A 24,198-nucleotide genomic window follows, 5' to 3' on the forward strand; every position below is an offset into this window, starting at 1 on the left:
CAACTCGGGCTAAAGAAGAAGGAACTCATGGAGGACAGTTAGGACAATGCATGCAACCAGCTCTATTTTCTCCTTTTTTAGTGGCATTTTTCAGATGTTGTAGCGACGTACTGCAGGATTACTGTATCGCAGTATAATTGTTATTATTATGGAATATCATGATAGTATTTGTATAATGAGTTAAGGCCTTTAAACACCGGATATGTAAATTCTGTAAATTCTTAATGCAGACGGTCACACCAACTATGTAATTCACATGACAAATTTGCGACATTTATTCTTTCGAACCAAGCTCGCTTTTTACAAATGATCAGATCTGGATAAACAGATCTGACCAGTCAAACCGCTGCATTTGGTAACAAGTGCGCCTGTAGCTCAAAATGAACACCACTACTGAATATAGAAATAATAAAATGGTTCAGTTTTACCTTAGACACTCTTGGACTCTTGAACAAGAGTTCAGAGTACAAAAGTCGCCATGATACAGTGTCAACTCCTGGACCAAACAATGAAATTTCCCCCCCGTTGCTGCCTTCTTTTAAGAATTGGACATACCCAGAATCTCCGTTTCCTCCTTTTCTTGTTTAGAAACATTAGGACTAGCTCATCATCGCTTGGTGCAGACTTCATTTCTTTCACAGAGGGTTTCTTGAAGACAAATTTTTGCAAAAAATACAACATTTTGGCATGTATATATGTTACACAACAAGTTTGGATCTGAAAAATCCAGAATTTCCTGTCATGTTTTTCCAACAGGCTCCGTGTGTGATGGCCTTCACTTTGTAATTTGCACTACTGATCTATAACTTGATGGCTATGATTTGGCTAAAACATAATTTCAGGAACCACCTGCCTTTAAAAACAACAAAAAAACAAACAAACAAACAAACTCTAGGATGTAATTTAAGGGTCACCAGTTTTACTCCAGTTTCAAATTAAATCATTATTACTCATTGTTTTGTTTTTACAATTGTTACTTTTACAAACACATTTTCATTACATAGGGTTAATCTCAGGTCTACAGGAAAATTGCAAAACATAATGAACTAAATTACCACATTTTCTTTTATGTCACTGTAACTCTGCAGCATGTTTGTCAATAGTGTCACAGTTGTGAAATAATAATTAAGAAAGCCTCTTCAGTTAGTTACCTTAATTATGCATTTGAGTCGCAAGAAACAGTCGATAAAACAATTGCCTTAAACGACCTTTTAACATTGTACTCGTGAGGACACGCATTGAGTTACAAACAAATATAGAAACATCACAACGAGACAGACACTTTTTTTCCACGAATGTCTCGTCTTTCCATATCTGACCTGTCAGTCGCATGAGTCAAAATAAGAATGAAAAGCCAGAAGAACAACCAGCTGAGCCTGCAAAGTAGAACTTAACAGTCTCTCCCTTTACAGCGCCTGTCGCTCAAACGTGTCTCCAGGGCTTCACGCGCAGTTATTGAGAAGTTTTAAAGGGCCAGGTTATTTGTACCCTCAAAGAAAATTAGTTTCTTGTGGCACATTGTGTGCGATACAGTGAAAGAAATATTGCAGGACTTTTTGCGGGTCTCAGACGTGACAGGACAACATTCTAAGTCGTATTGATTTCGATATGTGTGGTATATAGTTCATGCGTTTATTAGATTCTAAACAAGCACCGTGCATTTGCCATTTTCCTTCTTTTAAATTATCAAGTTAGTTTGTTAAGGAACTAAAACTCAGTCAATGAGTCCAACCTTCACATATGTCCCATTTTTATTAGGAATATGCTTGTTCATAGACACAGCTGGGTTACTCAGTGCTCTTCTTTTAGCAAAGCAGTGGGCTTGATTTTCCTTTTTTTTCCCATTTTGCCGAGCATGTTGGGAAATCAGGAGTAAATCCTCACTAAATAGCAAAGACTTTGTTATTCCCAGCTAATGAGAAAGGACGCTGATTGTGTGCGGTTGTTTTCTTTCCGTCTTAATGGCATCCATGATAAGCCTTGGGTTCACGTCGAGGTCTCCTCCCTGTTTAATGATGTTTGCTTGATATTAACTCCATCATATAGAGGCACAGTGTACGACTCGTGCTAGTTTTTCTCTTTTACTGTACATCCAGTAATGCAAAGCTACGCAGACTTGAAGTTCATCCATAGTTTGAGGGGATTTCCTCAAGTTCATTGGTAATCCACTGGTTGACCTGATTTCTCTAGCAGACCGCTTTGCAAACCACTTCCATTCTGCTCGTGTGCAGTTGTGGATGGCCTGTAGCATGAATACAGAGATTGCAGAATGCCAAGGCGGCCAAATAGGCTTAGTTTGCTGTCGTTATAGCACACCACACACATTTTCCACATGTAATTCAAAGAGTTCATCAAAGGCTGGTTATATTTAAAAAGTACACTCATACATTTTGGCTGTAAACAGTAAAACTCCAAATGGGGAAAATATTCTGGACCACGCAGTTCAACCCACTTTATAATTATATTGAAACAGAGTCGACTCAGATGTTTGATGTGTGGGCGTACCTGAATACATTAGTTGCTAAATACATCTTAAAAAAAAAATACACATAATGTGTTCAACAAGCGTAGCTATTTTTTACAGCGATTTGTACAGCTGCCATGAACATAAGGACGACCCAAACTTTTGTAACACGGATAATTTTAATAATCACTTTATCTAACAGTTATTTCTTCTGTTTATTTAACTTTTTTTTTTTTTTTTTTTTTTAAATTCAACCAATTCAATGTCGTTTTGTTTTTTCAAAATTGCTCTTCCACGTTTCGTCAATCTGGAGCAACGAAAGTGATCTTTGTAAGAGGCAAACATCCAAAGCTACTTACAGTTTTGCATCTTATAACTAAAATAGAGTGTTAGGATTGTTTTCAGAGAAGTTAGGATGGTGTAAATGTTGAATTTAAAAAAAAAAGTTTGCTGCTTTATCCAAAATATTATCGCCTCTACCATATCTGCTTAACATGAACATAGTATGCAGTACTTACTACAGATTACATGCCCCAAAATGTATTTTGTAACGTATTCCGTTACGTTACTCAATAAGAGTAACATATTCTGAATACTTTGGATTACTTAATATATTATCATGCTTTTTACAACTACATGAATGTACTATTGCTGTGTGATTTATTGCTATTACTAAATGGATACTCGCCATACCAATACCAACTAGATTTTTAAATCCTAACATAAAATGAGTAACAGTAGGGTGGACATTAGGTAAGGCAGCACTTTTTGCAGCGATCTCATATAGAGAACTATTCCACACGTATCTAAAACATGTCCGTGGCTCCGAACCATAATAAAAGGACCTCTGGCTAATATAGAGCATAGTATGTGTGTGATACAAGCTTATTGTCTTTATTCCTGAAGGCATCAAATAAAGATGGGATTCAGTATCCTTTATTTAATTTCTTTTAAGTGGACTTTGACTTGCTGTGTAAAAGTCTTGAGCCACCCCTCATTTGTATTTTAATTTCCTGTTATTTTTATTGAAGTTTCCTTGAGAAACAGTTGTTTTGACTTTACGAAGGTCTTTTAAAGCTTTACAGATTTATGAATCACTGAAGGATTAAAAAAGGCACCTAACTCAAGGGATAAACCAGTGTCGTGTCGACACATAGCAGACAGCTCATCAAAGAACCAAATGTAAATTGTATCTTTGTATCCAAATGTAAACACTTTGTTACCAACATCTCGTCAAAAACCTCATTATTTGTTCACATTTCTTTAGTTGAATTTCTGAAAAATGCAGTAAGTAGTATTAAAAACAGTAAAAAAAAACAACTAATTTTTTTAACAGCATCATTCATAAAGAACTGCTAGCCATAAACTTGGCTTATTGTATGAAGTATGAGGAAATGTAGGACTAGTATTTGCTTGTTAGAATTTTACAAATTTTGGTTTAGATACTGTATTTCCATATGTGTTTGTACATATTTGAATGAACTGATATACTCTTTTCCCATTTTCCAAGCAAAATATAAAGAAATTGAGTGTCGCTCAAGAGTTTTGCACAGTACTGTATATGTAAGGAAATCTCTGTATAAAAATTGTTTGAAGGAGAAATAGACTATAAGCCCTTTAGCCATATATGATTACGCTTCCCTGTCTTTAATGTGCATTCACATGTAAATGCAAATACTAATAGTAGGTTAGAATAGGAAGAGATTAACTGAATCCAACAAAATATGTATTGTTGGAATATATTAATATAGAGAATGTCTGTATCTTTGTATATGAAGGATGTACTAAGCACTTAGAGTGTCTGCTATCTTGCCTCTGAGGATTCGAGTAGTTCCCCTGAGCTAACCTATATGGACCAGATCCAGTCATAAACATTGGCTGTACTATTACATCATATTCTCTGGAAACCAGGGTCCATTATGAATTCAAAAGACTACAAGTTCTTGATCTTTATTTCTAATAAAACATGATTTGCACAAAGGAAAATAACAAAAATTCTTGTCTACCTGACTTTAGACTTTATAAAACTTATGTCTTCTTGAAATAATGCAGTAACACGTGTTGCAGCAGGCATTGTCTTCTTGTTCTGAACTCTAACAGAGCGCTTCATATCCCCGCTTATACGTCTTCTCTCCAGATAAGGAAACGCTTGATTGTCCTTGTAGAGCAAAACAAACAGTGTCAAACATAAAAGAGTTCAGAAGGTCCCATAAGGCTTGACATTTTCAGTCAAGCAGCAAAAGCCCAAACTGAAAACAGAGCTTCACTCTGAAATTCCATTAAATTTGATATATTTTTAAAGTATTCTTGTGGTAATTTAGTCCTAAAGCAGGACTGAGTGATGGTAGCTCTGCTAAGCTCTCCACAGAGAATGTAGACTAGTTTTATTCTTTCATCTTTATTAATTGTACCTTGTAATTTAAAAGTTGATTTTTCGAGTTACGAATACCCGAGCTTCCTTGCAGCACAATCATTTATGTCATTTGTAAAACCTGCGTGTCATATCAGTTTCAGGTTGTTAAAAAATTTCCTGGAAAAATCACTCACAGCCATGTGGGAACCTTGAAAAGAGTTCTGGGAATAAGGCAATTAGCTCAGCAACTGTAATCACAACCTTGATGAATTTATGAGCAAACTCTAATGAGTAAGATATTGATTTTGTACACTGCAACGCTCTCATTGTGCTGCAGTGTTTTTTAATTTTTTCATTCTGATGCTCACCGTTAAACGCACCGTTTAGCTTCAAATATTTATTTTCAGGTTTCTATCAGTATTTCCAGCCTTGTCATCCCATCGATAAAGCAAAAACAAAAAAAGATTCTACCTGCAGCGTTTGATCTATTTCCATTTCAAAGTATTTTTTTTTTTCATACAGAAAACTGTAATTTCCCTTCTTGGAAATCTTGCCTATGGTATATAAAAGACAGGACAATGTGTGTTTTCTTAGCCTTGGAGTGCAGCGCGAGCCTACAATAACAAAGCTCTGTGTGGATAACATGGTCTGTAGGCTAGGCGTAGATCTGCAGTCTCCCGCTGATATGTTCCATTTCCCTCTGTTCTCTTTGTGCCTCTCTTTTATTTTACGAGTGTGCCGTGATATTGCCCGAGCAACATGGGTGGATGACTGATGGTGTCCATTAGTAAACATAGTCCCCTATATGTGCCGTCGGCCTAAAGAGCCAATGTCTTGAACCTCTTTCCCCAATTTTTCTTTTTTTTTGTTTGTTCTCCCTCCTCCTCTCTCCTCTTTTATTTTCCCCATTCCTCTCGACTCTTCCTCTTACCTTTTACCAACCAACCCCCACCCCACCCACCGCCCTCCAATCCCCTGCATCCACTCTATCTTTTTTTTCTTCCCCTGCCTTCGTCTCCATCCATCCTCCTTATGGTTGTTTTTCATAGCTATGGCTCTGCAGTAGAGCGAGGGATGAGACCATTTCTCTTGCTCCTTTAGTGTGCTCACTTTTTTTTTTTTTTTTGCGAGACAGAGCGGCCAGAGGATGGGTTGAGAATGTCAAGCATTAGGTTGGGAATAGAGTGCTGTTCAAACAAAGGAATAAGCCACTAATATGACAGATGCTGTGTGTATTGCAGGAGAATATTAGCAAATCTTGTTTAACTCCCGGGGTTGAATACAGTCAACAAACAGAGGGTGGGGTGACGGGAATCTGGCTTCTCCGTAGACGTTTGCAGCTCCCGGTCATGTTTCGGGTGTCAAGGAGTGGCGTAGGATCTAGCATCTTTTAAAACTTTTAATCCCACAAACAGCATGCCTTAATAAATATGGATTTATTTTGGCAAAGATGGGTTTGAGAAAAGGGATCATTTTTTTAAACCCCCCTGCATCACACACTTAACACAGTTGCTTTACTGTACACTGGGAAGAAATGGTAATTTCAAAATGAGCTTTTCTGTAATTAGTACAGAAAGATAATTGCGGCGGATGTGCAATTAGCATTATGTAAAGTGTTTTTCCCCAGACTTAGGGGCCAATCAGTTTACCCCTCGTACATTCTCTGCTCTGCCGATGACACGGGAGATGCTCAGTGCTGAACATAAGAGAACTTCCTCTCCTTTCCACTCGCAGTGAATGCGGATTCACAGAATGAATCGGTTGGGGTCACATGCTCGCTGGAAAAAGGGGGTTGAGGAAGTTTTTGCGTCTCCTTTTCATCTGCCTGTGTACATGAATGGAGAAGAGGGAAATCACTGTCATACCAGCCGTTACAGCACAAAGCCTTCTGATTGCATTCTGGACTCTGCCATGCTTTTTTCTTTTTTTTTCTTTTCCTACAGGGAAACCAAATGTTCTTGCACAGCGTGACTGACTCATTGCCTGATTGCCCTCCACACCCCCCCACACCCCATATTTTTTAAATCCAGCTCCATCCTTTTCTTCATTCCTGCCTCTCAGTTTGCATTCAGATGGAAGTGGTTGCTATTTAAACAATCTCATAATTCTACAGTAACACGTGATTTTTTTATTTTATTTTTATTTTAGGTCTCATCAGACATCAGAACAGCTCCGTTACCAGCATTTTCCATTTATTGGACACCAATAAAGATGGCAGGTAAATAACTTGTATTCAGACTCTTTTGAGTCCTGTTTTTGTTTTCATGTTCTGGCCAGTGCTGCCCATTCTAGTGAGTCCAGAAACCTGCACTCATATGCGTATGAAGTGTCAGCCTTATAATGCTAACCCCACCCCACCCCCAAGCTAGAACCATATTCTATTAATACTTTGTTGATTACGCAGGCAAAGTTTTGCATAATAAAGATCCACTGATTCAGGTTTTGAAGGCTACCAGTGATGTTTTTATACTGAAATAGTTTTTCCTTGTTGGGTTCTGCTCTTGCCAGGGTGAATGGGCTTTTTGTCGCATTATTTCATTGCTAAGAAATCTAATACTACAAAAAAAAATATTATGTCGTCATCCAGCACTCTGCAGAAGTCTTCAGCCACCCCTTATTTCTTTATATATTGCTTCCAAGGAGCCAGACTTCAATGTAATTTGTTTAAAGTGACCTTGTGCAATATTTCTTCAGGCTTTCTGAAGAGCTATTAAACAGAAACTTGATATATTGGAATGGTGTGTGGTGTCTCCCTGCGACCTCCCCTGTACACTTAATGATGGGTTTTCACACCTCACGATTTATCAGTAAAGTCGTGGTTTGACTACCATTGCAATACTTTCTGGGTTTTTCCAAAAGAAGCTGCGTAGGCAGCGACTACAGTGACTAACTTCTAATGCAAACCCAGTTATCTTGTTCTATAAACAGGCCTGAAATATAACAGAAACCACTCAGTTCTGAAAAATATTTCAAGGCTTATTCATAAAGACTTCAGAAATAGGACAAATTCAGCAAAGACCTGATACAGGATGTGAGTGATGTATCTGGCCCTTCAACTGATCCAAAAGGCCATTCTTAAGGATGGGAAACAGGGTATGCCAGTTTACACAAGAACGGGACTGAAGATCCATTGCAACAGGTCTAACGGAGTGATGACTCTTGTCAATAGGTGTTGGGGATCTTGTCAAAATGTATGAAATTATGACCATGGAAAAGCATGGTTAGAGTTCGATACACCTTGTAAGACAATCTGGAAAGCATCTGATTCGCTATGGCTGCCAACACACTGCCAAAGCAGTAATACCATACCTGGATAGAAACACTATCAGTCATGGATTGGCCTCCCCCAGAACCCGGACCACTGCATTCTTGGAGCGGTGTGGGATCATCTAGCAGCCAAGATCCAAAGAAGAGCTTTGAATGTCCTTCAAGAAGTCTGGGGAAATAGTAATTTCTTGTAATTACAGAAAGGACAAGAAAGCTGCATAAGAGAGCTAAAGTTAAGTGCTGAATTTAAATCGTTTGTTACATTTTATCTTTTTTTCCTGACAAATGATCGCCTGTCTTTGAACATTGTTCTCTCCAAATTGATTGGTGACAAAAGCCAGTCATTAATTTACCGGCCACTAGCAGTCAAATGAAACTGTAACACAAAACACGAAATAACAACCACAAAAAAAAAAATACTGTTGAAGAAGTTCCTTTAAGTTCCGGCAGACTGAATCGGAGAGTTTTAGGAAATATTATCATGTCAGATACCCTCAAGAGAAATTCTGCTAATGCAGCAGAGTGAAACCAAAACAACATGAAATATGATAAAGAAGATCCATAACACTGGATTAAAACTATAGGTTGTCACTCGCATTTATTCTGTCTTGCATTACTCGTGCTATAAAATAAATGGGTGTTCACATCAATATGAATATGGATTACACTCATTAGTTCCACCTTAACTTGTGGAGCAGTGAAGTCTCATCAGTCTGAGTCGAATGCGCGCATCTCATTCCCTGGAACTCCTACACCTATTTATTCTCCAGCAAGCCTCAAAAAGTATTTCTTCTCCTTATTTGCATTGTTCAATCTTCAAGTCTCAGCAGGCTCACTTGTTGCTCCGCTTTCCAATCTCCCGGCCTTCCTTGCATCTACACAGACGAACTAAGTTGCTGTCAGGATCGGCGTCTGACGGCGGCCAGCTTTAAAGGGAATGGCATCCGTTTTGCTGCCAGGGAAGATATGTAAATTTTTCTAGTGGCTTGCAGAAAAACGGAGTCCATGATATCCAATGAGCCTGTCCCCCTTCATGCTTTTTCTCCACAGCCATCCACACCCTCACATCCTCACTTTCCCACAACATGCTTGAAGTTAAAACAAAATCGATACTTCTTAAGCTAACTGGGCATATTCTTCCGGAAAGCAAGCTGGCCCAAGCATAGTAAACTGAAAGTGCTATAAAACATATGGCCGCATCGAGGACGAACTGCTTGTGCAGCGATTTTCTGGCAGAGCGCTATATGCCCACTTATGCATTCCTGCGATTGGATGCAAACCATTATTCAAGCCCTCCTGCCCACCCCCTCCCAGCCACAGTCCCTTCCTTCCCCGGCTCTGCCTCCATCCATCCACTCCATCCAAAGCACCGCCTCGCACTTAAACAAACACATTACTAAGCTGAAATATCTGCAAGTGTCGCTCATTTCTATCCAGCCATTGTCTCAGCCTGTCAGCATGTGGATTCGGTGAGCTGGCTATCTTGATGCAGGACGTGTCCTGATGCCCATTTGAATAAAGCAGGTGAAGGCTTTGCGCTTGTGTGCTACATCACCAGTCCTCCCCTCCCCGTGTGGCTCTGCGGCTCACATGCCCGAGTGTCAAGCTTGATTTAGTCGCCGTTTTATAATAAATGCAAATTTGCTGGTATACCTGACGCTTGCACGTTGCCGGGGACTTTGATCGAGATTAGCATGCACACTACAGGCTCTTTATCGTGCACAAAGCAGGGGGAAAAAAAGCTCTTGGCTTTGTCCCAAATGACACTTAGCGAAATGTTATCCCATTCTTAATCCACTTGATTGGAATTGCTAATTATCTTTAATGCAGATTCACAGATAATTGTTCTCTCATTTATACTGTGAGCTAATCTCATTTTTGTGTCACCAGTAATTGCTTCATGCAACCTGTTTTTTTTTTTTCTTCCTTTTTTTCCTTTAAAGTTTAGAATCTGCTCTGATGTGCATGAAGGAACCTGTCAGTGGTAGAGATGTCGCTGATTATCACCACAGTTTGTACTTAATACTAATATTAATTCTGTATAAATATTGCTACTGCGAGTTACGCAGCAGGCTAACGTCGTGGAATATCTTTGCATGCAGCATTTCCAATATTTCGGTCACACCTCAAGTTTATATATCTGCAGTCTCACAGATTCATATTGCATTATAGGGGGGTAAATTATTCCCCCACACTTTGTTCATTAAGGTAGATTCTTGCCTTCCTCACGATTATTTCAACCCAAACCTTCCTGAGCACCACACACAAGTGCAACCCACTGTGCCAGCTGGCAAGCAGTTGGCAGCCCAGTGCAGGATTAACTGGTACCAGTATGCTGGCCTATAAATAGAGTCTACCAACTGCTTCAGGAAATGAACCATGATGGAGCCTCCCAAAGGCCCATGAACAGGTTGTGCTTTTTATCCCCTCCCCTCTGTCAGGATTCATCAGTGCATGTGTGTGAGTTACCAATATTTTTACTGTCTTTCTCAGGGAAACCTAGCAAAGCACCTGCTCTCAAGATCAGGTCTGCATCTGCCCTCAGTGATTGGGGGCAAAGCCGGTTTTCCTCACACCAAATTCTATTTATTTCTTTATTTTTTAGAGGCGTCATTGTGTGCAGCTCGACAATGCAGAGAGATCATTGCTTTTCTCCAGCACTTACCCCTAGCATTGATCCTCTGTAGTGGAACAAGCTATTTGCTTTGTATGTTTGCCTGCACGTCCGCTTTTGATGGACTCCTAGGATTGATCCTGGCCATGCAGTCATTATCTCCATTCAGTTTAGTGCTGGTTTACGTAAAACCTGAGGAAGGAAGACACCAGCGGTGAAGAATGGCCATAGAAAAAAGATCTAAATGCTGTAGGATAATAGGTGGCATGAGAGATTTTGACTGCACTGTGTGCTGCTTTATGTTTTGTGCAGTTTAAACTGCGATAGGGTAAAAGGAAAGAGAAGTGCTCAGCTCAGAGCAGAACATCCTTGATCGCAAAATGTATTGTTGGTTCAATGCAGTCGGTTTGTGTTACTGACTGGTTGTGCATCTGATCAAAAAGTTTAGTATTTGTTTCTTTTGTGCAAACTTTGAATCCCTGCCACAGGAAATGAGACTGAAATGTGACTCAGTGGGCCTCAGGTGCTTGTGAATGCTGTGCTGATGACATGTTATGTGGATCATGATGAAATCAACTTATTATATTGGGCAAAAAAACCAATATTGGGATAAATACTAAAATGCTTCCTGATTTTGTACCCTCTGCAGTTTGACAGTGGATGAAATCAAGGCTAAAGTGGTGCTTGTCCACGATGAGCAGCGTGTTCTCTCTGAGGGTGAAGCACTGGTAAGTTCATCTTTATTCATAGTTTATGCTACAACTCTGCAGGTAATATTTTTTAATGATTATTTGATGCTGGATGGGGAAACAGCCCAGTGCTACACCTGTGTAACTAAAAGTTTCTTGGTCGTCCACATCGTGTGCGGCTCTCCAAAGTTCCCTTCAACTGCCATTTCCTAATGACAGCTGGAAGCTTTTTGATATCTTTTTATAGCCTAGCCCAATCCTGGAAGCCTCAATTAGCTTTGCAGTTTCTTAGAGAAGCCCGTGGTTGTTGAGTGCTAACACAAGAGTTGAAGAGTGTGGAGGATTTATCAGCTCTGAATTGTCACCAGCTGATGATTCCCTTAATTAAGGCCAAATAAGTTAATGAGGGTCTGAGGCTTTTTATGTGAAACTGTTACCTTGGAATCTTTTGCCTAGTCTCACACCAAAGTATGCCACATTTATTGTTGGCAATAAAATTTTGTATTTTCAAAAATAAACTAGCTGGTTTTTTTTTTTTGCTTTGTACCCGTTCTTTCTTTGTTGGAAAATAAAGCTTTTCTAACATGTATGACGTTTTAAAAGAAGTATCCTTTAACCTAAATACTAACTAAAACATTTTGTTGTCTAATCTGATTAAACAGTGAGTGAAAATGATGATAATAATAATAATAATGATAATAATATACAGGAAATTAACCCAAGTCTCATCAGAGCAGCTTTTATGACTTGTGCCACTGCCATCCATCCATCCATCCAACCTCCTAATGCAGTCTTTGTTGGCTTTTCTGTGTGCACCGGGGTTGTCACAACACTGGAATTTCACACTCAATAGTGGCACCCAGGAGTATAATTTTTCATAGAAGTTAAGACATTAAAAAGCATCTTTTTTTGTATTCAGCTACAGTCCTGTTTATGTGTCTGGTGACTTCTCACCGTACTTCTTCTGCTGATCAAACAGCCTTTTCTCAGCTTCAGTCAGGGACTTTAAGAGAAGTGTAATAATTTTCAAACACAAATAACTTTGTAATGCTGTGAAATTCACTTTATTGATTCTGCAGATGGGAGGAATTGATTACATTTGCTGCTTAGCTCCCAGTAGCAGTAGCAGTAGTAGTACCTACTACCTTAATAACAACAGATGACTTAATGTGCCAAGGTGTGCGGTGGCCAGGTTAATGTTTATGATAATGTTTTAATACTTTAGTGTTGTTGAAACAGGAAATTCCTCATAAAGATGAGGGTGTCAGTTTGTTTCAAGCAGTGTTCAGCTGCTAGTGAGGGGAGGGGCTGTGAGCTGTCTGTATGCAGGGTGCTGAGGTTGTGTGTCAGCTAGAGGCAAACACGGCACTGTTCAATATTGTTGCAAATGAGTATCCATTTGCAACAATATGTTGCAAATGGATACTTTTTTGTAACAATTAGTATCTGAGAGTGCAGGTAGACAGTCACAGGACATCTACGTAAGCCCCACCCTCTCATTTTATGATAAAACTAATGAGTACTTCACCGCATGGCAGGTGGGTTGAAACTTATGCACCTACTGGAGTTGTTTTTTATTCTTTGATATATTTATTATTGATTTATTGATTGATTTATTTTAATTTGGGGGAAAAAGTAACAGTGTGTTAAAAGTAATGTTTGAGGAAATGCTAACTGATCTAATCTAATTGATTTCTGTTATTATGATTGGTTTTAACATGCTTTATGCTACTTTCATTCATTTTTCAAGAAGTTATTTTAAAAAAAGTGGAAGTTATTGCATTTTAATTAGTAAACTTAAGTGGCACAAAAACACTTTACTCCTCAACATTACTGAAAACCATCATGAAAACACAGACAAACCCATAGCTTCCACACCGTGTCTACACCATCAACAACAGGACATTCTGCATATTTGCATCCAGATATTCTGCTGAATTACCGCTCGTCAATTTTGCTGCCAGAAGAGATTACCCTTTTAGTGCGCGTCAGACTACAGGACTTTATAGCAGATTTGCCTTTGATTCCTTTCCTTATCCCGACATTCAAATGTGAGTCCGGACCCCGTCAGTGCTGATGTTCGACCCATTATCTGGTACTTTGTAGGGTTTATAGAAGCATTCTTAAAGCCTACAAAAGTGCTTCTGGACTCATCGGGGCTGTCTTGATGTTTGATGTTTAATCGTTACAATCTTGATTGTTACACATATAATTGCTTCAGCATGTACACAGCAGACAGTGAAAATAACAGTGGCAAAGTGAAACAACAAGGTAGTCTTCATGTGCTTTGGGAAGACAGAGATGGAGCAAGCTGAACAACTTAGTAGAGACTCTCAAAGACTTTCAAGTTATTTCTAGAGCAGCTGACTGTAATGTGAAGCAACATAAGCGTTTTAGTCTTTGATGCTAATGTTGTGTTTGGATACTATTGCTAATTACTACCAATCTGAGCCAGTTGTCTTTGATGATTCATCAATGGATATGTGAATGTATATAATTTTGGGGTTGTGTATTTCTCTACGTCATTAAATCCATTACATATGAATAAATACATATATGAGGAAATATTATTCCATATCTCTAAACAGTATTGCTGGAGCGCCTTGAGGCAACTGTTGTTGTGATTTGGTGCTTGTGGCAGGACTTGACTTAAGCGGTCAAAGAAGAGCATGAGACTGATGCTGTCCAGTGTAGCAAGTGATTTATTCACCATTTTGTGACCCAAACAATATTTACAAAGAAACCAATAAAAAACTCAACTCTAAATTAACTCAGTTCAGCTAAATAAAACTGAAGTTAAATCAACGGAAATTAAGGTCAAACTGCGCACAGCTACACTGACCTGAACCTTTCTTCTCAAACACCTGAGTTCTGCTTAAATAGTCCACTTAACCAAACAATCTCTCCTCTGGACTATTCCATTCAGTAGGTAAGATGAACATGATTATATTCAAACCTCTACTGCTACTCTTTACTGGCAACATAAACTCTATGGTGTAATCAATACATATTACATCATTAAATCTATTTATCCCTAAACACTCTAAAATAAACTTTATGAAATTACAAGAATTCTTCCCCTTCTGCACTTGGTCTCATCCTGTGACCTCAGATGAACCCAGAAGCTATAAAGCAGGAAGTAAAACTACATTTCCTCCTTTTGTTTCTAGAAGACAGGTAGGTAAGGTTCTAAATAATACAAATTAACAGTTGAAATAAATAACATGTTAACTTAAACTTGTAGGAATTGATTTAAACCAAGATGTTATATTATATAATCTGTAAAAGTGCAAAACGTAAACAAACCCGGGATAGTAGATGTTTGCCTGTTGCAGATTGCATATGAAATATGGTTAAATCAAAACAAGAATGTTAACTAAGAATATGGACAAACGGTGTTGTCACCCACTTTGTCACAGTGCTACATAAATAAAACTGAATTGAACAAAATTGAATTGAATTTCCGCATCCGCCAGGGTCCACTCAAGTCTGAATGACAGAAATTTTATCCTAAGATGATGAGTGCAAGCGTCCATGGGGATGTCCGCGTGCCTGCTTGTTTTTTGTGCACTTACAACTTTGCGGACGCTCCAGGCTAGTGGACTAGTATAGGAAAGCAGGAATTACTTCTCAGCCAACATGTCTCCAGCTGTCCATTTCCATGTCTGCCACAGAGTATAATCTAGGCTTTCTTCCCCCCTCCATGCTCCTTGAAAGAGTCTGAAGTTATGCCACAGACCTCTACTCTCTTTCTGCAGTTCAAATCTCACCTCCAGTTCTCACTGACAAATACACAACCTTGCTTAACCTGCTCTCACCGATCTCTTTATCATCCATACTCTTGAAGCAGCCTGCTTTTTCTCATTGCACAGTGTTGCTAAAGTTCCAGCAAAACACATGTAGATACACACTCCGTGTTATTTGGGATTTGACAGAAAGAAAATCTGTGAATCTGTAAAGTTTCTTGTTATATGTATGACTCAGTTTTAAAAATGAGTTATTATTACTGACGTCATGCTGCAGACTGCCACATAAACAAAATGATTATGATTGGGGAATTTGCAATCGCACTCTCTCCGTTAGTTGGTTTAAAGATGGGAACCTTGACCATGATCACTCGCAGCCTTTGGTTGCTGTCTTCAAAGCAACTGTCAGGGTGTCGGGATGCCAGAAAAATGGCAATAAGATCAAATCAGTCTGCTATCAGTTTGTGATTGACTGGTTTCAAGTTGGTAATTATATGGAAACTGTTATATAGCAATTAACTGTAATAAATTGCAAATCTGTTGCTGTCTAAATACACAAAAGTCCATAATCATCATACTTCATAGTTACATTGACAGTCCAGCCAGAACTTCACAAATTAATAACAGAAATTCTGAAATTCCACCAGGAAGAGTGACATAGTTTCTGCAGGATAGCAAAGGCACTTATATAATACAATCAGCATGAAATCAGAATACAACCAGAATACAACCAGTTGGCAACTAGTTGCATCAAGTCCTCCATTGCAAATGTTGCAAATGTTGCAAACTGCACTGCAGTTATTTACAAACCTTCACCATTCTGTCGACGCAGCCAGCTGTTAAAATCAGTCTGAGTCAGACTGCAGCTACCTGCAATCAGTTGCCATTTGTGAAAGAATTCAATGGAGTCACAAGGCAATATCATTTTTTCTCTTTTGGTTGCAAGAAAGTAGTTGTGCTATTTTGTAAATGTGAATAAACTACAACAATATATTCGAATTATATCAATTAATAACATTTTGAAAAAGGTATAAGTAGTTTTCCAAAACACCTGGCGTAAGTACTGCATTTACTTGGGAGTACTTTCATCTGTGGATCAGTGCACAGCTGGTGCACTGGTGAGTATTTATAGCATCTGGACCGTAGGTAGGAATGTCAGACCTGTCAACCTGCCTACTGCATAAGAACACCATCGAACATATCCCTTTTATGTCTAAATAGTAGTTTAGTAGTTTTATCTTAGTATACTATATAGCGCTATCTCAAAATCAAATATTGATTTAATCTGCTGTTGCACTGTCTGCAAGTTTGCTATCTGGTTTCGATCAGCTGTGCGCTTCCCTGACTGGTTCGATGTTTTTCCCCCACTTATACAACAGGGTTCCTTCCACAGTCATTTGAATTCCGAACAGGAAGCGCACAGTGATTTTCCCTCAAGCTGCTGTGTGCGAGAACGCGGCTGTCTGCTTCACTCTAAACTTGTTGAGCCTCCCTCTTACCAGGCAGTACATACTAAAAATCTCTGGCTGTAAACAAAAATGGCCAACGCTTAAATTTTCCTCTGCCTTTTCCCTCCTGTAAATCATATGCACAATAATAAACAAACATGCAAATTACAATAAAAATAAAATCAAAGCACGTCTGCTGGGTTCTCCCACTGCAGGGCATGAGGAGTTGAGCCTTTGGGTAGGTTCTCACTAGGCCGAAAATGTGTTTACAGATATTTTCACAAATTAGTTTGTCTGTATTTAGTTGGAGTTGGACTGTCCTCCACTCCATAAGGGGTGACGATGTGTATTTTTTGCTTTGGCTTGCTAATTTTAGCCTCTGTAAAATTCTACCGTTATACGTTTGTTGTGTCGGCACGCAACGGAAAACAAACCCGTGCAGCTCCAGCGCTTTAACCAACATGAAGGACTCAAAAAAAATCTGTGCTCATTTGTTGTTGTTGGGTTTTTTTTCTCACGTTTTTCTCCCCTGCTTGCTAACGGGGAGACATTCCTAATGAATTCAGCTGCATCTGAAGAGGATGAATCAGTTTGAATATGCATGAATATGAAAATGTGTACTTAACTGCAACCACAACAAACCGTGATCAAGCTGGGCAAATTAAGTAGGGTGCCATTGACAGTGGTTACCGGGCAATTTACACTAGAACTGACAAGCGGCCCCACGTTAGCACCTTAATCAAGGTCCAGGGGCAGCAACAGGTGTGCCTTTAAAAGTTAATTGCGTGTATTGGTGCGGGTTTAAGTAAAAGGTGTTGTTTTTAAACCCTCTTATTGATTCTTTGGTGTTTCTGTCTTAGAAACACATTTTCTGGCGACTTTAACGTTGCCGTTACTTCACTATACAGCTTGTGCGTACTCTAAATGTGTTTCCTCACGACAAAGAAAGAAAGTAATAACACCAAAGTACCTGTTTTCCTCCCTCCATATGAACAAAGACAAAAGAAAACTTTCCTCCTTGTCGGTTCTCGGCTGTAACGTCTGAAGACCTTGATAAGTTTTCTCCTGTCGGGGCGGTATAGGTTTTTGGCACGCTTATTCAATTTGTGTCATTTTCACATCTTTTTATTTCCCCGCTTCTCCCCTTTCTCTTAAGAAGCTTTGGTCTCCACAGAAAATTCAACTTCCACTTCAGCGGCCCAGATAATTCAAGAACAGAGAGGATTTTCAGGAGAACAATTTGATGATCAAAGGAGGCGCTGAGCTCGGGAGGGAGAAGGGTTATTTTGAAGTGGCTCTCTGTCGCTATTCTGTCATTATGTTATAGCCGTCCACTCCTGTAAAAAAAAAAAAAAAAAGAGCTGATAATGTAGGTCCACTCGTGTTTGAAAGGTAATCATGCTGATGAAGGAGAATGTTTTTCGTTGTTAAATAAAAAAAAAAAGCAGCTGAGATTTATGTTGTGCTGTTGCTATTCTCTGAACGTCAGATGCAGCCGTCGTCTGAACAGAAATGATTTCAATACTCAAACCGAAACATTTGCACTAAATCAGACGGAACTGTTATTTCTTTGGGTATTACCTGTAGGACAATACATTTTCAGGAGCACCAGTGTGTAACCAAGCTTGGACTCCAGCAATGTGCTTGTGAACTAGAGCTAGAGGAAATTGCCTTCTCTCAAGCTATAGACATTTGTGCCGAGGTAAATTTCACTTATCCATCTACTACCCACTCGCTTCTCTTAAAGCCCCGTACTCAGTCTACCAGAAATGGAAAGAGATGGAGAAAATAACATGTTTTTCCTTTTCTTTTGAACATGAGGACAAAACCCCCCAGATTTAACGGGGGGGAGAAAAGTCAGTTGCTGTTTGGTGGTGATAAGAGAGAAAAGTTGAGGAAATTTCACATTTTTGTGTGTAGCTGGGAAAGGTCGGGGGTTTCCCCATAACGGCCTGCCTAGTGTGTATGGAAATCCTGCTTGTTTCACAGTTTTATAATATTGACCATGCCCTAGGGTTCCCTAGTAGACGAGCTGACATTGCCTTGGTGGTAACGAGGCAGAAATTATGACGCTGTGGTGTAGTTGGGAGGTAGCAGTGCGTAGACAACCGGGGGGGGGGGGGGGGGGGCAACATTTAAGATGTCAGAGCTCTTTGGGTTACCTTCACTAAGTTTTTCAAGTAAGATTTTTATCTCTGTGGTTGTTTCATCATTTTAAAAATAATCATTAAATGTCTAGATTTAATTTTTAACATTTCAACATTTTCATTGAAGTCTAAACTTACCTTAATTAAGTTTTATCTATCGATCTATCGATCTATCGATCTATCGATATGTTAGTACTGTCAGCGTTAATGTCATTAAATGATGTTAATGTAATTACCGCATTAATGGCGCTAACGCGTTAAGGAGCTAACCGCGCTAACACATTGACGTATGTATATATATATATATATATATATAACACGTTAATCTCGTTAAAATGATATATATATCCTGTTTATCCATAGAAATATCAAAAACATTCCTATGCTGTTCATCCAATCCCAACATTTTTCTGTCATGGTGGCAGCTTGACAACATCCCACAGAGCCTAAAAGCACCTGCAAAGCAAAGCAAGCAGCCCTGACGTGACTTTACCTCCCCATCTTGGCAACAACACTCGGCTCTCTTGATGTTCACAACATCCACTGAAAACAAACACCGGATGCCGGTGTTGCGTTGTCATTCCACCCCTAGTCAGTCCCGAACCAAGGTCAGCCTCTCAGCTCGGCTCTTAACACCATCTGTTTGAGCTGGTTGACATTTGGCCCCGGCCAACGCTTAAATCTCACTTCAGAGGGGGCCCGGCATGTTTGCATTCTGTTTTTGTATTGTGTGTCAAGAGGGCAGATTTCACTTAGATTTCGTCTCAAATCCACAAGATAACATCTTATTAAATGTATGTTAGATGTTGGTGAAGTGAGAGACTGTGACATGTACTGAATACATGTTTAGGCTATTTAGGGTGTAATTGCTTTTGTCTTTTCATACAGTGCTAGGTGCAAATGGCTTATTACATCAGGGGTCTGCATATCATCGTGATGGTAATTTTTGCACATTTGGTCAAGTGAAGAGTCCCGAACAGGAAGAGCATATGAATACTTGTGAACAGGAAAGCAGAGTTTTATTTGCTCTGGGATGTCTTCCTGGCCACCAGAAGGGGGCAGCAGGCCTCTAAGTTGAGCAAGAGCTGATGGCAAAATGGAAAGTCACATTCACAGGTCATTTAATCTCTTTGTTTTGTCATGGGCTGGGCCTCTGGTGCTGTTTTCTTGCCTTGCTCCCTCCTCTTTCGAAAAGGAGAGAGATCCCTCCTGCTCAGAAAAATCTCATCTGCCTCCAAGAACTTCCTTTTTCATCCTTTTGGATGGTGGTTTCATAAGCTTGCAGTGATTCCAGGATTAAATGTGTGTGTTCAGAGGAGATTCTCGAATCTGGATGCGACTGTAAGGGAGCTTTTGTGTTTTTACAGTTTGTATTTAACTTTGTCAAAATGCCTTTTTTTGGGGGGAGCAATGTGTGCTCTTGCGTCACTGAGCACAACCTAGAAGTCTAATATCTGCAGACCTAAGCTGTGCTTAGGATTCCGCTCTTAGTTAAGTGTACAGTAACACTGTGGGTCTACATCCCTACAGTCATTGTATGCACAGGCTTACCATCCCATGCAGTGTTTGCTTGGGGATTATAAAGTTGTTAAGGTAAACCGTACGCGGCTTACGCTGCGTTATGGTGAAGCAAGCAATGTGTTCGTAGTAAACAAGCAGTTGAAGACAGGTTTTCCATTTCCGCTTGTGCATCCAAAACAGTACTTACAGTCCCGTGTTAAAAAGCCAGCTAGATGTATGAAGTCATACCGTAGCAGGCTGGTGTACACCTTTCCCCTCTCCGTACCGTTCATCATCTACCATCGAACACATCACGTTTTTTTGCTCCCCAGCTGGAGTGCTTTCAAGTTATATAATGTAAAATGACAAGCTGTAACCACAGGTGGACTGATATGTGGTTTGTAGAGCTGAGGTAGAGAAAACTTACCTCCTAGGAAAAGGAAAAAAGTGCTGTTATGTGTCATGTTCTTTTGAAATAGGAGGACAGCAAGGGTCTTCAAAGGAGGGTGGGATGTCGAATGATTTTAGTTGGTAACTGTGAAAGACTTTTTTTTTTTTTTATTTGTTTCAGGCTGCACACCTGGCACTTCTCAATCTCTTGCCTTGCCCTCTCCCTCTGCACCTTTAATCTCCTCCGCATTCGTCTTTTGTTATGTAACTGCCAAGATTGGATGTGCTCAAGGTCGCGCGGGTGATACAGGTAATGGAACCAGTGGGAGGTCAAAGGCAAGAGAGGGAAGGAGCAAAGTGAAGAGGCATCATTTTTGTGCAGATCCAACAAGTCTTGACAGAGGTGTCTTATATCAAGAGCTATCTGTGTGCCTGAGTCCATGTGTTTACCGCCTGCATCTGTTTGCCAGTTTGCTTTTTTTTAAACAATCAAATCAGTTTTTTCTCTCTCAAAATATAAAAACTAACAAAAGCAAAAGAAAAAAATTATGTGGTTTATGTTTATATATACAAAAAAAGAGAGTCAGATTTAAAATATTTGAATCACACAGCTGTGTTTGTATCACTTTGACTCCAACACTGGTACTGCTGTCTTACAAGCTGTACTGACAAACCAGCCTTAAAGCAAGCTCAAGGCAATCATTCGAATTTTTATCAGCCTTATCCACTTGACAAATACTATTAATGTTGCAGTTGCCAGTCAGCAGAGTACAAAGACAATAGACTTCTGTTTCCAACTGGATGATCTGTGCTTGTGTCTCCTATGTGAACACATTGATTACTGTATTTACTGTCTTTTACTGTGTTCAAGGTTTTTAAAAACTCTTTAAAATATCTTATTTACATATACTAATTTGCAATACTAATAAAAGGTCTTAGAAATTACCACATTGTCCTCAATTTCAGTTGCATCGCTGCAAGAATTTGCGGCACACAATGCTGTTATTTCTGCTCTGAGTATTTAAACTATGCAGTGCATCTGGATTGTTAACGCCTTGATTTTTGGTTCACCTAAACCTTCCCTGCTGTTTTTGTGTGTAAAAACGATGTCTGAAACAGTAGGCTGATAAGTTACATTAAGCCTTTAGTGACATAGGCTCGGAGACCAGTTGGTAACCCCTTGGTAACTTCCAGTTGCTCAAAAAAAAAAAGGATGTTCCCCATATTATCCAAATTAAACGTAGCTGAACGTTGGTTTGTGAAGGTTTTTGAAGCCTTTCCACTATAAAGAAAAAAATGGATGGACGAGTGGAACTGGCTTTGAAACTTGGCCAGCAAGTTAACAGTTTGTTAGCCAATGAGTGAGCAGTTTCATAACACAGATCCATTTGGGTATACAGTATGGTATGACCAAGATTTTCAATGTAGACATTTTTATTCAGCGTGATCCAAAAAAAGTAACTGAGCTCATAAATTCATCAGAAAAGTGTTTACAGAGGTCAAGTCAGAAAGCTGTTTCCCCATAGACTTCCTATAGCAACTGCAGCTGTCCCCATCTGGTGGCCCTAAATAATGCAGTTTAATGGCACTCTCTGCATTGACTTCAGGATTTGTTTGTTTTTTACCCTCTATGGTATCTGCTGACCAGTTGGTGAATAATTGCTGGAGGTCACTGGTTATCGCCAGTCAATAGGATGCTGCACCAAAAACAACCTTGTGATTTCTTTGGTCACTATCAAATTGCCACTGTCGAAGACACCAACTTGTCTGCAATCATTCGCTAGTTACTATCCAAGCTGTTGCAAAACTTGAAAAATAAAAGTTTGCAACACAAATGATAGAAAAATAGATAAATTGTGCCGTATCACTGCTACCAACGTATTTCAAAAGATGCAACTTTGAAAAGTATTGAAAGTTTTACTATTGCCTGTTGAGTAGTTTGCAAGTGTTTGCAGACAAGTCAGTGTCTTGCATGCAAACTACTGGCAAACAATGCAAGTGCATGGAAGTTTCTGGTGCAGCACCATATCCAAAAGTAAGTTAACACAACTGTATTTATATAGCATCTTTCAAGACAAAGATTAGGCCCCTTGGTGACGAGTTTCACATTAGCGATTACCAGCAACCACTCCCCAACTTGTTGCAAAATGCACATTTTATAAGGTGGATAAGGTTTTGAAAAGCAATGACGTTTTTGTTGTCATTTCACATTAAGACATTTGGGATCATTTTTTAAAATAAGCTCAATACTTGCAAGTGGATGGCATGGCTGTAGCAGGCAGGTCTTGAGAGCCAAGCTGATGCCAAAGCGTCTCAAATGTGCAATAATTTTAGTGACTATTGAGAAGCAACCCCTCTGGTTGCAAAACGGCTTCTGGTTGTATGAAGTCTATGGGAAAACAGCCCTCGACTGCCCTACTCTTTAAACTCAGAAAACACTTTTCTAATGACTTTATGGTCGTTAGTTTCAAGCAGAGATGGGCAGCAAAGTAACGTGGTACTGTAATCCGATTACTTTTTTCAAGTAACGAGTAAAGTAAGGGATTACTATTGCAAAAAAGGTAATTAGATTACGGTTACTTTCCCATAAGCACGCCTGCGTTACTGCGTTACTAAAACCGTGTTTTTTTTGCGAGAATGTCTCATGACAGTGACGTAAGCGAGTGCGACGTTCGTGACAGCAGCTGTGTGCAGATCAACAGTGGATCACATATCGAGTGCGGGAGAGAGTATGAGCGTGCAGCGTTTAAAGCGTGGAAGTACTGACCTTACTTTGAGTTTGATTCCATAAAAAGTGACAAAAACATTAGCGTCCATCGTGTGTGGGAAGAAAACTTCTTTTTACAGCGAAAAAAACCCCTAAACTTCCAAACAAGCACCAAGTGCGCTACCACGTAATGGGAAATTCACAGAGAAACTCACGGATTCTTCCACTGACCGCAGCACACCTGCACCAGGGTAAACCTCCGCCTACGTCAGTCCTGCTTTACAGGTGAAAATAGAGCAACAGGACCGCTGAGTCTTTGACTTTATTTATTTTCTGCTGTGTTTTACTTGCATCTATTTGAAAGAGTGAGTGTAAACACAAAAATATAATTATTTTATTTTATGTGCTGGAATGTGCAGAAAATAGGTTTAAATGTTAAACAAATTTCTTCTAGTCAGAGAATGTTGCATATAATTGAATTTTTGCTTGATGCATAAAGTTAAAAGATTAAAACTGATAAAACAAGTTTAAAAAAAGAGACTTTTCCATTTGATTACATTTTGTATGATGGATTATGTAGAAAAAGTAGAATTGGGCTGAAAGATCTATCGCTTTATCACCTACTCAGGTTGTAAATCGTGTTTTTAAAAAGTAACTAAGTAATTAATTACTTTTGAAAATAAGTAATCAGTAAAGTAACAGGATTACTTTTTGGGGGAAGTAATCAGGAATTAATTACTGATTACTTTTTTTCGAGTAACTTGACCAACACTGGTTTCAAGTCATGTTAAATAAAATGTAAAGATCATTTTGCAACTTTTGGTCATTATTGGAGTCACAAAGGCAGGTTATCCAAGACTTGCTAATGACAGT

The 24,198-nt window shown here is 39.2% G+C and overlaps 1 protein-coding gene and 1 long non-coding RNA gene across 3 annotated transcripts in view; one reads left to right on the forward strand and one right to left on the reverse strand.

The window, feature by feature from the left end:
* The window catches only part of LOC146714999 (glucosidase 2 subunit beta-like), a 175,177-nt gene that overhangs the window by 14,404 nt on the left and 136,575 nt on the right, over nucleotides 1–24,198 (forward strand). For both annotated transcript variants that reach the window (XM_085451351.1, XM_085451350.1), the window contains exons 7-8: nucleotides 6,966–7,035; nucleotides 11,348–11,426. In XM_085451351.1, coding sequence (XP_085307477.1) covers nucleotides 6,966–7,035; nucleotides 11,348–11,426 — 149 coding nt within the window. The remainder of the gene's footprint in view (nucleotides 1–6,965; nucleotides 7,036–11,347; nucleotides 11,427–24,198) is intronic.
* LOC146715000 (uncharacterized) lies at nucleotides 4,776–9,328 on the reverse strand. Its single transcript, XR_014918904.1, has 3 exons — nucleotides 8,766–9,328; nucleotides 8,127–8,253; nucleotides 4,776–6,642 (listed from the first exon to the last, which is right to left on the reverse strand). It is a non-coding gene; the product is annotated as an uncharacterized LOC146715000 (long non-coding RNA).

This window comes from Copadichromis virginalis, linkage group LG3, assembly GCF_057382275.1.
Source record: "Copadichromis virginalis isolate Kocher_CV1m ecotype Utaka linkage group LG3, C_Virginalis_male_GT1.1, whole genome shotgun sequence".
NCBI lineage: Eukaryota > Metazoa > Chordata > Actinopteri > Cichliformes > Cichlidae > Copadichromis > Copadichromis virginalis.